Source organism: Bombus huntii, chromosome 3 (assembly GCF_024542735.1).
Source record: "Bombus huntii isolate Logan2020A chromosome 3, iyBomHunt1.1, whole genome shotgun sequence".
Classification (NCBI taxonomy): Eukaryota; Metazoa; Arthropoda; class Insecta; order Hymenoptera; family Apidae; genus Bombus; species Bombus huntii.
Window position 1 is genome coordinate 18340680 of NC_066240.1, and position 16110 is coordinate 18356789.

At 43.3% G+C, this 16110-nt stretch overlaps 1 protein-coding gene and 1 long non-coding RNA gene across 6 annotated transcripts in view; both read right to left on the reverse strand.

The window, feature by feature from the left end:
- LOC126863964 (uncharacterized) overlaps positions 1 to 16110 on the reverse strand; it is a 39579-nt gene that overhangs the window by 15370 nt on the left and 8099 nt on the right. The gene's annotated exons all lie outside the window — the stretch shown is intronic.
- LOC126863955 (uncharacterized) overlaps positions 1 to 16110 on the reverse strand; it is a 62620-nt gene that overhangs the window by 4487 nt on the left and 42023 nt on the right. The window contains exons 1-3 of one of the 5 annotated variants that reach the window (XR_007689029.1): positions 10689 to 11491; positions 5276 to 5477; positions 1042 to 1185 (exon numbers count right to left, since the gene is read on the reverse strand). Coding sequence is in view for 4 of the 5 variants with exons in the window: in XM_050614746.1 (XP_050470703.1) it covers positions 1042 to 1185; positions 5276 to 5477; positions 10689 to 10719 (377 nt within the window). In the remaining variant the exon portion in view is untranslated. The other 4 variants (XM_050614746.1, XM_050614748.1, XM_050614749.1 and 1 more) reach the window with 4 other exon arrangements.

The following is a 16110-nucleotide window of genomic DNA, read 5'->3' on the forward strand; positions in this document are numbered from 1 at the left end:
GTGGCTCTAGCGCGCCACGCGTTTAATGAAATTCAATAACGGTAATCGACTCGCGGCGTTTCAGCGACGTACCAAACAAGTTCGCTTTTTTCTCGTCCGCGCAAGAGTCCGCGAGACACGCGCAACGAACCAGTTTCTCCCGGCGAAGAAGTCCTTTTTGTCGCTTATTCAAAAGCGACCGTTTCGTTGCCAGCGCCGCGATTTTTACGCGAAAATGATCGTTAAAGGGGTTTCACCGTGCACGTCCGATACGGATCACCGAGGCCTCGAGGCTGCAGGCGCGTACGCTTTCAGCGAGATAGCGGAAAAATCGTTTCTCGAGGAAAACGCTCGGATAACTCGAGCCGTGAGAGTTTCCGCGTTGCTACGCATCGCCGATTATCGTCGTTATCTGGCATTTTGGCAGCTGTCTTTGCTCTCGAGTATATATACAGCATCAAAGATATCTTTGCCCTTTTAAATTTCACGTAAACGCGCGAACGCCCGTGACTCGTTAACGAATTATCGACCAATGATTTCGTACGCGAAACTCGTATTTCGAGCACGAAATGATGATTTCTATATCTGTTCTCAGAGTCGATTTATGGGTCGCGAGTAAAATAAAAAGAGGTTGCCAAATTTTCTGTCCATCCAAATTGATCGATTGCTAACGCGACTATTGGAATAATTAGCAAGTTGGTATTATTATCAATACCATCTGATAAAATCGATCGAAAATAACTAAAAACAGACTCTTTCATTTTTACGGACAAAGTCTTTCTTTCTTTTTTTCTTCTATATTATTTTCTTTTTCTTTTATATTATTTTATCGAATTAGCTATGACCCATTTCGTTCTATTTCTATTATTACGTTCGTGGATAATCCAATAAACCAATATAAAAGAAAAAATATCGTGCGTCTATTATTTTCTTATAAGACGAAAGAAATTTTTCGGGCGACCTAATGTATTGCCATCACAAGGAACGCAAACCGTACCAACTCGATTTTCGACCTCGCAAAGTATTTCGCGGGAATAAAAAACGATTAAAACGACGATTTACCTCGGCCTTCCTCGGCTATTGAGATCCGTAACAGTCTGTCCTGCGCTTTCCTCCAGTTCTTGAATCTGATGATGGCTGGTTTCGTGTCCATGTCCGTGTTTGCCATCGACGGACGTCGGCGAAACGTCAGCATCTACTTGAGGACTATCGAATTTTCCATTAGCTGTGTGTCGCTACGAGCGAAGAAAACGGAACGAAGCTTTCGTATTTCACGTTCGTCGATAAAAATACGAATAAAGTAAACGCGCGAATACCTAAGCGCGTGGATCGGGTGAAAGTTGTTACTCGATGAACGTATGTATATATCTCGAAAGAAAAAGGAATTTTCTGCGCGATGTAAACATTCGTAAAACGTCATACATAAATCACACGGAAGAATCAAAAAACACCTACGACCTTTCCAAAACTTTCGTTTCTTCGCGAACATTCGATAGAGGAAATAAAGTATCTTTACGATCTTCCTTTCCAATGTACCTACGTAGAAATTGAACGATATATAAAAACTCGTGTCGACGCGAGATGATAACACCGATAGACGTACAGTGGCTGAGGAAATTATTCGAACGCTTAGACATGCGAAATTGAGTGGCCGAAATAACGTACGTTAAAGTAATTTGCTTAGACAAACAGATGTCGATAGGAAGATGAAAGTTTTAAGATTATGTCGGTAAAATTTGAAAAGGATTGAACAACGTAGGTAGGAGTTATGGCGCGTTTATTAGCTTAAACAAGCGTTGTAAGTGACTGGCGAAAGTATTTGAACGCTTACATATGCGAAATTCGATGACCGAAATAATGTACGTTAAAGTAATTTGCTTAGAGAAGCAGAAGTGAATAGGAAGACGAAAGTTTTAAAATTATGTGAGTAAAATTTGAAAAAGATTCAACAATATAGATAGGAGTTATGGTACGTTTAGTAGCTTAAACAAGCATTGTAAGTGACTGACGAAAGTATTTGGACGCTTAGATATGCGAAATTCGATGGCCGAAACAATGTAAATTAAAGTAATTTGTTTAGACAAGCAGATGAGAATAGGAAGATGAAAGTCTTAAGATTACGTGAGATGATACATTTTTTAGAAACACGCATTGTAACTGACGAAAGTATTTGAACATTTACATATGCGAAATTCGATGGCCGAAATAATGTAAATTAATTTGTTTAGACAAGCAGATGAGAATAGGAAGATGAAAGTCTTAAGAATACGTGAGATGATACATTTTTTAGAAACACGCATTGTAACTGACGAAAGTATTTGAACGCTTACATATGCGAAATTCGATGGCCGAAATAATGTACGTTAAAATAATTTGCTTAGAGAAGCAGAAGTGAATAGGAAGATGAAAGCCTTAAGATTATGTGAGTAAAATTTGAAAAAGATTCAACAATATAGATAGGAGTTATGGTACTTTTAGTAGCTTAAACAAGCATTGTAAGTGACTGACGAAAGTATTTGAACGCTTACATATGCGAAATTCGATGGCCGAAATAATGTACGTAAATGTAATTTGTTTAGGCAAGCAGATGAGAATAGGAAGATGAAAGTCTTAAGATTATGCGAGTAAAATTTGAAAAAGATTCAACAATGTAGATAGGAGTTATGATATATTTTTTAGAAATACGCATTGTAAGTGACTGACGAAAGTATTTGATCGCTTACATATGCGAAATTCGATGGCCGAAATAATGTACGTTAAAGTAATTTGCTTAGAGAAGCAGAAGTGAATAGGAAGACGAAAGTCTTAAGATTATGTGAGTAAAATTTTAAAAAGATTCAACAATGTAGATAGGAGTTATGATATATTTTTTAGAAATACGCATTGTAAGTGACTGACAAAAGTATTTGATCGCTTACATATGCGAAATTCGATGGCCGAAATAATGTACGTAAATGTAATTTGTTTAGAGAAGCAGATGAGAATAGGAAGACGAAAGTCTTAAGATTATGTGAGTAAAATTTGAAAAAGATTCAACAATGTAGATAGGAGTTATGATATATTTTTTAGAAATACGCATTGTAAGTGACTGACGAAAGTATTTGATCGCTTACATATGCGAAATTCGATGGCCGAAATAATGTACGTTAAAGTAATTTGCTTAGAGAAGCAGAAGTGAATAGGAAGACGAAAGTCTTAAGATTATGTGAGTAAAATTTTAAAAAGATTCAACAATGTAGATAGGAGTTATGATATATTTTTTAGAAATACGCATTGTAAGTGACTGACAAAAGTATTTGATCGCTTACATATGCGAAATTCGATGGCCGAAATAATGTACGTAAATGTAATTTGTTTAGAGAAGCAGATGAGAATAGGAAGACGAAAGTCTTAAGATTATGTGAGTAAAATTTGAAAAAGATTCAACAATGTAGATAGGAGTTATGATGCACTTATTAGAAACAGGCATTGTAAGTGACTCGCAAAAGTATTTGAACGCTACATATATGCAATAGTTGTGGACTTACTTCTATTCACAATTCCGGCAATCTCGTTATATACAGGGTGGTTTTTTTTCTTTTTTTTTCTTTTAAATTTAAATCTACAGTGAGATCCGTTATAACGTACCGCACGCGTACCGAGCGAAAATTCAAAGTCGATTTTTCCGAAAACAAAGCCTCGAACGAAAAATTTTTATTCTATATTTTCGACTTCTTTTTTCGCGTAGAATAATCGGATATATTCGTATAATCGGAATATTCGTACTGTATATGTAAATAATAATCGTAATGTATATATAATCGGAATATTATTCCTCTTTCACGCTTTTTTTTCACACTTTTTCCTATTCATTTTAAATACTATTGCGCACATTTTTACGTTACTATTACTGAAACGATATCCTAACATCAAGCGAACGTACCAATATATTCATTTACCAATGATGTTTACATTCGCTGCAAAGGAAGATGAAGAACTATCGACAGTTTTACAGCGTTTAATACTTTTGTGAGACACTTATAATGAATGTTTCTAACAAATGTATCATAACTTCTATATTATTCTATATTATCGAATCGTTTTCAAATTTTATCAACGTAATTTTCACACTTTCTTCTCACTATAGATACCAAATTGTTTTAACAAATTAGTTTAGCACACTTCGTTTTATTAATTGAAACTTCTAAGTGTAAGCATTCGAATATTTTTATCAGACACTTATCATGAATGTTTCTAATAAACGTATCATAACTTCTGCCTATATCATCGAATGGTTTTCAAATTTTACCAACGCAATTTTCACACTTTCCCCTCGCTATAGATACCAAATTGTTTTAATTATTTAACTTAGTACACCTCGTTCTATTAATTGAAATTTCTAAGCGTTCGAATACTTTCGCGAGCCACTGTATCTCGGTTGTTCGAAAAGGCGAACGTTTGACCGAACCGATACATTTTTTTTTTCCTCTTTTCCGATCGTTTTGTGATCGTTAACGAACAGACGGAAAAGAAATTTGGTCTCGAAGGTAGTGGAAAGTAAATTATAAAATTATTACAGTCGATTAGACGTACACGTACGAAGGAACGTGATTCGCGAGCCAAAGTTTTAGAGATCGCTGTACAGTGTACATATACATACACGTGTATACACATTTGCGTGGTGCGAATCGACCCAGCCGTTTTCCCAACCATCCTCAAGTGCATAAATTACTTTTACGCGACTCGAAGGCGATCGTACTTGCTATACTCCATTAAAAAAATAATCTGTCGCTCGTAAACGCCAGCGGAACGTCCACCGACCCGAAAACCTACACCGTCCGTATGTATACACATACGTTTCGCGTAATAATAACCTTTTCGGTGTATTATTTCATTTCGCTGACCAGATATATTCATCTTGTTACGATGCGCAACGCGCCATAATAACAATAATAATAATAACTAATGCCTTTCTTATATGATTTACGTATGATACGATAATAACACATCGGCCTGTCGGCACGAGCGTTTATCTCGCTCGTGGAATACTAATTTCGGTCGTCAGGCTACGCAGTAGCATCGACAAAAAGAAAAAAAAAAAACGAAAAACAAAAAGAAAAATAGCCGACGAACGGAAACACGAAACGGAAACGATTCGTATTCAAAATTAGTTGAAAAATAAAAGAACGTTGTCGTACGCGATCCAAGAATCCAAGGATTAAATTTACCAGGAAAATTACGAGGAAAAACCTTAGATAAAGAGGAGATAGCATGGACCAAGTGGAAAAGCTTCGATCGACGTAAACCGTAGGCTCACCTCAACGCATTCGTGTCACGACTTCGTTCCTCCTCCTCCTGTGGCTCCTGCTTGACCGCCATGTGGAGCAGAGGTGGCAGCGGACACTTTACACGCGACGAACGATGCGGATGATGGTGCAGAGAAGCGTTGTCCGTGGGACCACCGTCTATACCAGTAGATTGCGCGCGAGACACGATTTCCTCGGTCTGCATAGTGCCCCCTGCAACGAGAAACGTACGTTAGTTACGTGGAGATCCAGCGATTTTTCACGTTTCGATTTGTCGCGTCAGGAATAAACAACGTCGGTCATTCCGTCTTCCTCTCTTTCTCTCTGTCTCTCCCTTGGCCTCCTCTTCTTTTCATCCTCCTCCCTCTTTTTAAATCGGTTCAATTTTAAATCAACGAACTGGATTCTACGATCGGTTGGTTCGCACCGAGCCTTCGACGGATCGCTGTGTCTCAGGCAGAAAACTGTTTGACGATTCTAAAGATATCCTTGTCGATAGGATCCGATGGAAAGCAGGTGGCAGAGAGACGCGAGCGTTAACGTTACGTACGAACGTCTTATCGAGTGCGATACTCGCGCGATCCAAAGAATCGACGATCTTGACGCGTTTGGGGCAATTTGGGGCAACTGGAACGATGCAACGCGTGCGACATAAAATTACGATAATTGCGATATCGTATGGACAGATACGCGAGAGAATCTCCGCTTCGGTTCTACCTGTTCGTACGACCTTCGATTCGCGCAACCATCCATCGATAATCGCCTTCTGCCGCGAGAAATAAGAAAAAATGGGACGCGTACGACGAATTTCGACCTATCGTTTCGTCGTATCGCTGCCAGGCGGTACGCGCGCGGGTCGAAAGGAAAAATTGCGCGTGGGCATCCGTCGCATCGACTTTTACGACGCAGCCCTGGATATCGATAATGGAATGGAATGGAATGGAATATTCATAAGCTTCTGTATCCACGAAACGTCGTTGGATTCACCGTAAACGCCGGTGCGGCGTTTGTACGCGACGACAGAAGTAGACGTAGATTTCCACGTAGACGTAGAGCGAAGCAGGCGTGAGAAATGGAAGAAACTAAACAAATGCCCACATGCGAATCGCGAGGGGAATCGTGTGGGGTGTTGCGGCATAGTTGGGCCGCGTGTGGGCACGCAGACGCGTCCAAGGCTTCGAAATCGAATAAAAGGAAAACGCGCAGCTGCCGTGTATTACGCGACGGATAGGTTTAGGAATGCTCTTCGACTCGCCTCTACGCACACACCTGTCGCGTATAATTCCTCGTAACGTTCCTTTAAGCTCGTCGAAACGTCGATCCGCCCCGCCACGCACGTATAAATATAGTGCTCGGTCTAAGCGCGTTCTTCGCGCGTAATAATACGTACGGCAATCAGAGGACGCAAAAATCAGCGTTGGCGAAAACCACGCTATCGAGAGAAGATGCGACTACGAGGTGAAAATAAAATCGCTTTCACCTATCGTCGATGTGCGAAAAGCTCGGTTACGTAGCGTACAAGGCTACGACCGTATTCGTCAGCCGGAGAAGGTCCGGTACTCCCTGCAGAAAAGTCAGTTTTATTCGCATAAAGCGCTACGTTTGTCGGATAGTCACTGATCCGATCCGGTTACTACGACCGGAAAGAAGCTGCAACGTCGTTGAAAGCTCTGCAACAAACGACGACAAAAGACGGCGAATCGTCGTGAAAAATCATCGCGACTGGGGAGGAACGCGATCGAGTCTCTCGCGATTCGCGAGCACCGGTTCGCGTCATTTCTGGTAATATTGGGTTGGCAACTAAGTGATCGCGGATTTTGTCATTAGGTGGTAACGATGAGATCCGCGATCCCGACAGAACTAAATTCTGCCCCCGTGTAACACAGCTGTGAACATTGTAAATATTGCGAATTTTGCAAATAAACATATTTAACATCCCCCTTCCCCTCCCTCTCGTCCCGCCCTTCCATAAAGTTACACAGCAACCAAAAAATAGACCTGTTTTGTTAGTAGTTTACCGTTTACTGTTTAGTTTGTAGTTTACCGAAGCGTCCTGTTTTGCGACCAAGTTTTCAGGACAGAAGAAACAACTAAAAACAAAATCACATAAAGGCTCCGCTGCCCAGCGGCTTAAATCCAAAGAATATATTAAAACACGAAAAATATAAAACGCCGACACGTAACATAGTATGGCTACGTCGTACCGTCGTACGTTTATCAAAATTCATAGTTTATTGCGAATACCCAAATGTATTAAAATGTATCTTGATCCAATAAACGTTATTTATCAAAAAATGAAATCCGCGATCACTCAGTTGCCAACCCAATACGTAACGGGCATACGCCCGTGACGCGATCCATCGATTTGTTCGTGGCGGGACAAATTTAACGAGAGACGATAACCTTTGATCGATGATATACAGGGTCATTGTTAACTGGTGGTGCAAGCGGAAAGGGGGTGATTCTACGCGAAAAAAGAAGTCGAAAATATAGAATAAAAATTTGTTTCTTTTTTTTTAAATTTTTGTAAAAATCTACGGCGAGATCCGTTATAACGAGACGCGATAAAGTGCAGGCGTACCGAGCGAAAATTCAAAGTCGATTTTCTCGAAAACAAAGTCTCGAACGAAAAATTTGTATTCTATATTTTCGACTTGTTTTTTCGCGTAGAATCACCCCCCCCCCTTCCGCTTGTACCATCAGTTACCAACCACCCTGTATATTAGGTTGTCCGGAAAGTGTCTTTCTTCCTCGAACGTGTTTTTCACAACAGCGCACCTTCGTACAAACGCGAAACCAAGTCTGTGAGATGTCGCGGTGTTTACCTCGAGAGAACAGAAAAGGATGGCGCGTAATTGGACGAAATAATATAAAACGAAAAACGTGTATTATTTCCTCGTAAAACGAAAGAAAGTTTTCGGACAACCTGATACATCCGAAGAGCCAAGGAGAATGAGACGCGTGTCTGAGCTACCGGATCCAAAAAGGACGGTCGACGAGAGGAAGAAAAAGGTGTGGCGACTGAACGATACGAGGGAAAAAGGGACGCGACTAGCTCGTAGACAAGAGCGGAAACGAGAAGCAGAAAAAGAGAAAGAATGGAGAGGCCGGCGTGTGGAATCGCAGAGATGAAGAAGCGTATTGTACATACTGACTTTGCAGCACCGTAGGATAAAAATATTCCTGCTCGAAAATAGAAACAGACACGCGTACGGTTCTACCCAACACCCGCGACTCTTGCTCCGTACTTGGCCTTAGTCGATCGGGTTTCACGCCTTACCTTCCTATACCATCTTCGTTCCCAGACATCGGTGTAGTCGTGGTCGAATCATGGCGAGCGACGACCGATTCCAATCAAAGATTTTCAATCCGCCGTTTCGTCTTTGTACGTATCTTTGTCGTCGATCGTTTGCCACGCGCTTGTAAAACGTTCGTTCGTCGAGAGTCGAAAAGTTTCCATAGACAAAGACCACGAACGTCGGTCAATTCGTCTAAGTAGCAGCGTTTTCACGCTGTTCGTTTCTTATCGACGCGAAAACGTCGATCGCGTCGCGCGTCTTTGATGGATCGCCAAGCGGTAAGCGCTTGGTAGGCGCGCGATATCGATGCAAATTTTGGCGAACGTTTTCTAAACTTGATCTAAATACCGTGATCGCGATACGGTGTAACGTAGAACGATGTTTCTCTGTCGATTTAAAGGAATAAAAGCTATTCTGGCAACGACGTTTCGAAAGCAAAGCGAACGTTCGAGCACCGTACAGTCAAGCTGAAACGATATCGATCGACCGCAGCTAATCGCAGCACCGAAAACGTAGCGAAACGCGGTTAATTCGTTCGCGGCACGTGCGGCAAAAGTTCTAATAACCCCGGACACGTGTCATTTAAAATTAAACGGCACGGAGAGCGTCGCGCTAGCTAGATCGTTCGAAGCAAAGTTGCGCCTCCACCTAGGTGTCGACCGACGTCGACGACGACCAAACGTCGCTCCAGTCGTGCACGCACCTACGAAACGTAAAATTCGATGGCAACGTCGTATCGTGTACGGTCGGTCTCGGTAAAACGATCCCTAGATTCGGCTTTCGAGCGATTTACCGCGCTAAAACGCAGGCCAAAAACGGGAGCAACGGGAGCTTACCGACCGGCGTGTCTGTGTGATGGTGTATTAATAACGGCGTGTGCGGGAGGTGGCCCGATTCATTGAAGACCAGTTATAGAATGATGCAGGCGGCCGCGTAACTACAATTTATTTTTTGGCTATTTTTAGCGGTTGGCGTAGCGCCACTATTTTCGGTTCTCTCAAATTTCTCACTCCATATTTGGGATTATGGATGACGGGCCCGCTGTGCGGTGTATCTTTACGACTAAGCCGGTTGAGACACTTTCGTTTGCCCGGTCGCTGATATACGCCGATGTTTCCTCGCCTCTGCCTTCTGCTCCCTAACTTCGGTATCCATTTATGCTCGCGCTAACTAACTCGCCACGCTACGACGCGCCGGTTACGCTCGTTTCACACGGAACATCGTTCCACCGCGCGCCAAATTTTCCATAGTACCATTTCCCAGGCGAAATTACCGCAAAATCCCCCAATCCATGTTCGGCAAAGCGCGTCTATGCCGCATCGTAGCACGTACAAGCGTGCGTAGCGTCGGTGTAAATCGCCAGCAACCAACTGTTCGAACGGAAACGCACGATATATCGTTCGTCGTGATATTTCAACGACGTTTAGATATCCGGCCACGTGGAATCGCGTTAGACCGATAGGAACGTCGGTGACTTTTGACGATTAACCGATCGCAGTTTTCCGCAACGCGTGGACAGTCGAATCGCGCGACGATCGCGACGCAAATGTCAGAGGCGACGACACGGCTACCGACGAGGCTGATTTTTTCGCATTACCCGTGACACGCGACGAGCGTACGCGATCACACGGGCAACAAGTGGACAACGATTCGTGGCGAGTACTCGCACGCGGTCGAGCATGCGTTTGCTCTCTAATTGGCAAGGACGCAAGTAGGTTAAAAACGATAAGTCGGCTGTAACGTGGAGGAATATGTCAAGGCGACGCGGTGGCGACCAAGGGACCGCGAAAAACCTTTTCCCTGCTCCGATTGTCTCGTAGGTCAGCATCGTTGCGGTGGAAAATCGCGTTTCACCCGGAACGACGCTCCACGACGATTTAAAGGCAAAACTCGCGTTACGACGTACGCGACGACAAACCTATCGTTGATGTGGAAACTTCGAGGCGCGACAGGATGCTGCAGGAAGAGCGAAATCGAACAATTTCGACGGACCGTGATCCACTGGCCCGATTACGCTACCGTGTCGCTGCTACACGCCTACGCGCAGGGTCGTCGTGCCGCGTGGTCGTGGAAATATCAAAGGGAATCCGGTGAAACGCGAACGTGGCCGTTGCTGTTGAGGTACCTGTGACGGGAAACTTGCTTTCTGGCAACATGAACGGTCGTTGCCGAAGGATCGTGGTTCCCGGTAAATCCTGTTCCACGGACCACCAACATTCGTCGTTGAAGCTCGTGCTCCGACTCCACCGGAAACCTCCGTCCGAGGAATCTTCGCTGGGCTGGTGGTGATTTCGTAGAAAATCACTGGCGCGATCGCGATCAACGGCGAACGCGGATAGGACGACGAACGATAACGAGAACGTGGCGACACGATGGTCGCGGTGCGATGAACTCGAATCGCGCGATCCTCGCTCCGGACACTTGTTGTCTCGACCGGGTCGTGTGGCGTTCGCGAGTTCGGCGCAGCCACGGACACGCTGGAAAAACGGGGAAAGCGTGGTCGATCGTATCGCCGACCAACTGGATGCCGAGAACGGAGACGGTAATCGAAAGAAGGAAGGTGCAAGAAGGCGGATAGAGGGCACGTGTCTGCGATGAGTTAGGTTATCCGTGGACGAGCACGGGACCAGCGATACGCGAAGAGGGAAGGAACACGCGCGAACGACTAGACAGAGAAAAGAAGAAGAAGAAGCGGAATAAGAAGAGGCAGAGGAATAAGAAGAAGAAGCAGCAGCAGCAGAAGAAGAAGAAGAAGCGGCTGAAGAAGAAGAAGAAGAAGAGGAAGAAGAAGAGAAACAAAGAGAGATCGAAGAGAGGAGTAGAAGAAGAAGATAGGGAAGGAGGAAAGGAGAGGAGAGAGAGCCGAAAAGGGGAGAGAAAGAGGAGGACGACAAAACGGAGCAGTCCGTTTTGAGGCAGTTTTGGCACTGTTACCAGCACCAACGGCCAAGCACCAACCCCGAGCAGCGCCTCCACCTCCGCCTGAGGAAGAAAAGAGGGAGAGGTAGCGAGAGGAATACAGAGACGATGGCGGTGGCAAAGAAGACGAGCAGAGATCCCCCTTAGAGGAAGAAGAGAGCGAGAGCGGAGGCGAGGGCGTATATTCTTGATTTGGGCGGATGGAAATCTGAGATTGCTCCATATCGGGCTGTGCGCCATGACCACGGAGGTGCTCCGTAATAGCAGACGTCTCCGAACCTTCTCCTCGCTGTCTCTCTTCGTTTCTCAACCTCTCTAGCCTTCCATCTCTCTCTCTCTCTCTCTCTCTCTCTCTCTCTCTCTCTCTCGCTCATCGCGTGCTTCGTTCGCGTCTGTTCTTTTCTTCGCTTCTCTACTTCTCTGTTTCTACTTCTTTTTCTATTTCATCGCCGTGTCGCTGCGCGTACCTCGTTCGGTCGTATTACGTTCGATAAACCTTCCTCGTCCGATCCATCCACTTTGTCTTTGTATTTCCCAACAACGTTTTTAGTCGTTCCAATTTCGCCGATCTTTAATTACAGAAGCAGCGGCGTTTGAAAACGGCGTCGTTTTACGCGCGACGAAGCAGTCGCGTTTCTTCGAAAACGTTTGCAACCGTTGGTCGACGAAAACGATAGGTTTCGTCGATTCAAAACGCGATCGTCCCATCTTTTCGCAGTTAACAATTTCCTTGCCTCTGCATATATTCGTGATATTCGATATCCGCGAATTCACCCCGTTTCCTTTTCCCGTATTTATTTTTCCTCGCGTTCGTTTATTTATTTTTCCACGTTACCTGCTCTCCCGTCTTTTCCCATATGCGTATAATATTACCTTCCCGTCTCTACCTTAACGCGCTATCCCTTCCCCCTCTCCTCTCGGTTGTTCGGTTTCGCGAACGCGTATGATGCAAACACGAGGGTATATTTAACCCCGTGAACCAGCAGGGAAGAATCGAGCCGAGTGCAACCAGGATCTTCTTTTTCCACGTCTCTCGTCTCCTTTCTTTTTCCCCTCTTTCCTCCTTTTCTCGCCGCGTTCCACGCTCCACTCTCGCGTAATTCGTTGACGCAAGGTGCTTCGAAACTCGTCGATCGATCGATCGATCGATCGATCGATCGTAACGACAGTCGATCTTTCAACGCGTTCAATGCCACTGACATTCGATTTTGCCGAATCCTTTGCAATTATTCAAAAATAAGATAGGCTGGACGAACTAAAAATTAATTAAAAAATTTAGACGCAGCATCCGATATTTTGCATTATACGCCGTAGCGTATTTTCATCTATCGCGGCAAAATACGAAATTCGCGCAACTCGTTGGTGCTAATCGTAGAGTGAAATAATGAAATAATAATAATCGTAGAGTAGAAAACGCGAGCAACAATCGGCAGGCTAATTGAACGCTCGATTAATAAAAGTTAACGTCACGGCACGAAGAAGCGAAAGTAAGTCGAGTATTTACTCGAATTCCTTACGCGCAAACAAGTTAATCTACAAATAGCAGAGAACATTGTAACCGTTTGTTGGCTTGACCAGAAAATTACATGGTCGCGCGGTGGCTGTGCAACAACCGGATAAATGAGAGCAAAAAATCGAGCATCCTGAGTGCTGCCAACAGATCAGCCACGCTAACCGTCCGAGACACACCGTTTTGCCTATGTGAGGTCGGGCTGTTTACGAAACGGACGCGAATCGAAAATAGTAGAGCACCGAAAACTCGTATATATCTGGAAACCTTATACCATTACCGCTTATAAAACCGAAATAACACGGTATAATAGGAATAATATCTCATTCGATGTTTCGCGAGTAGTTTGTTTTCCGCCGTTTAAAAATATTTCTATGTCTCCTACGTCGAATGACTGCGATACGTCTTGGAAAATAGCCTGTGAAACATCTCGTTTAAAAATATTCTTAGAAACGAGAATTCGTTTCGAAGGAAAAATTCTCGTTTCTTGCACGAAGATCAGAAAATAGAAAATCTCGATACGTATCGCTAGCGATAATTACGGATTTTTCAAGTATAAGAAAACCCTCGGAATTCTTCCTTTCGTCCTCGGAATCGACGATACTCGTAAATCGTCTTCCGTTAACGCGCCAACGTCCGTCTTTCTTGTCACGCAACGCGTTCGATTCGTTCGAGATAAGGAAAAACTCGATATATTCGAACGTCGACGAAAGCTTCTTTGGAACGTGGATGGGTAAACCGATCGGCGACAAACGTCGTGGAATCTCGGTACGTTTCGAGCAATTTCCAAATTTAGAAATATATTCGATTATGCAACGACAGAACCGTTACAGAGCTCGAGTGGAAACCAGTCAGTCCCGGTGTGTAATAACGGATAAGCTAACAATAGATATCCAAGAATCGAGACATTTTTAAACAACTCGTAAGCCAAGAACGGGTCCCAATAAACAACGGTGAGACGGTTCTCGGTAGAAAGAGCGGTCACTTTTCTCCGTAATAACGAATAAGCTAGCGATAGATAGCTATAAGTGATCTCGCAAACATCGAACGAACGAGAATAAATCGATTATAAGAAATTATTGCAGTAGCGTGGACAAATGGCCTGAGAGATATCGACCGAACCATAAACAATGTCGCGAGAAAGCCGATATGCCGGCAGGCCCAACAACGTATCGTCGGTTCTTCGATCGAGTAGTTTCGTGGAAAAGGCGTACGTGACCCTGGCCATGAGCGGTTGCGAAACACGTACGTGGTGGGGCTAAGACAAAAGGTAAAGGGACGCTAAAGGACAAAGACGAATTACTAGTCAGTGCTAGTTGAGAAGCGAAAGAGTGTAAGTTGAGAAGCCAGAGAATGTGAATCGAGAAGTCAGCGAGAGAGTGTCGCCTAGTGTTGTCGAAAGAGCGTTGGATGTGTGGTGACGAGAGTTGCTAATTAACGATCTAGTTGTCTTAATTACGATACGTTATTGCGAGATCAATTCAGGTTAAACAATCATCGTTTCCTGTTTAATCGACGTCTAATCAATTTGTTGTAAATAAATTAATTGTAGTAAAGATCGTACACTAGCGACAGGTAACAAAGCCATCTTGGAAATATCGAACAAACGAAGATAAATCGATCGTAATGAATTGCGTTTAAGTGGAAATCGAATTCTCTTTGGCTTAACACGTTATCATACACCTTCGTGATATTCTTCGTATACGAACTCGATCGAACTGCGATAGCGAACCCGGCACCACACGTTTTCAAAATACCCGAATACGACGAAATAAAAAATTGTCGTTTTCGCTAATTTACCGCGCGAAACTAAAACGATCGAACGTGCTCCATCGAACGTCAAAACATGGCCCCGGTTGGTACAATTTTGTATAGCTGTATACGTCGATACAGGTTCGATCAGAAAGAGCGGGACAACGAGACTGAAGAACACGTTACATGTAACGACGTGTACAACCATCTCTTTAACACTGCAACTATCACACCAGTCGAATCGACTGGTTTTACAATTTTATTTTAAAATTCCTACGTTATAATAATATAACGAATTTTTTTTGTTTTTTATGTATTCAAGCTGGAAATAATTTTGCATCAAAGCTACTTATACCAATACCGGTCAAAATACAGCATGGCTACGTCGTACCGCCGCGTATCGATACCTTTGCCTAACATACCAATACAAAAATTCATGTTTATTGTGAATAATGCACTTGAAATCTGTATTTTCTGGGCTCGATAAACTCCTTTGTAAAAAAAGATAAAAATACCGGTCAAAATGACTGGCACTCATCGTCGAAGTGTAAAAGGGTGCTGCGATCCGTTTATCGAACCCCGATTAACCAATTTTCTCGTTTTCTACAACTTGCCACGCGTTTTTCAAATTTTTACCGCGTATCCTTCGATACGACGATATCAGTTATCAGGAAAATTTCGGATCGATCGCTAGATCGCTAGATGCTAACGCTAGAAATAACACACCAGTGAAAATGACTGGTTCTACAATTCTACAGGGTGGTTGGTAACTGGTGGTACAAGCGGAAAGGGGTGATTGTACGCGAAAAAAGAAGTCGAAAATATAGAATACAAATTTTTCGTTCGAGGCTTTGTTTTCGAGAAAATCGACTATGAATTTTCGCTCGGTACGCCTGCACTTTATCGCGTCTCGTTATAACGGATCTCACTGTAGATCGTTGTCTCGATGGAAAAATTAAAAAAAAAAATTTATTCTATATTTTCGACTTGTTTTTTCGCGTAGAATCACCCCCTTTCCGCTTGTACCACCAGTTACCAACCACCCTGTATAAATATATCAACCATCGTTTAGGTCGATCATGGTCACAGATGGATTATTAATATCAAAAATGTACTACGTAACATGGAATTGCTTCTGTAAGAAAGTAATAAATCGATAAATATAAAAACATTCTATTATTACGTATTTTTTAAAGTCATTTTCACTGGTCTTGGTAGAAATAGTTTCGCGTTAACTATCGGTAGTTCTAGTCTTAATCATCCGCTTGGATTTTATGTTTTCAAATTCTTCGGACGGTGCGACCAACGAAACGCGTCACTTATCCCCTCCTTGTCCGCTAGGAATGGCAAGTTGCGCTCGTCATAG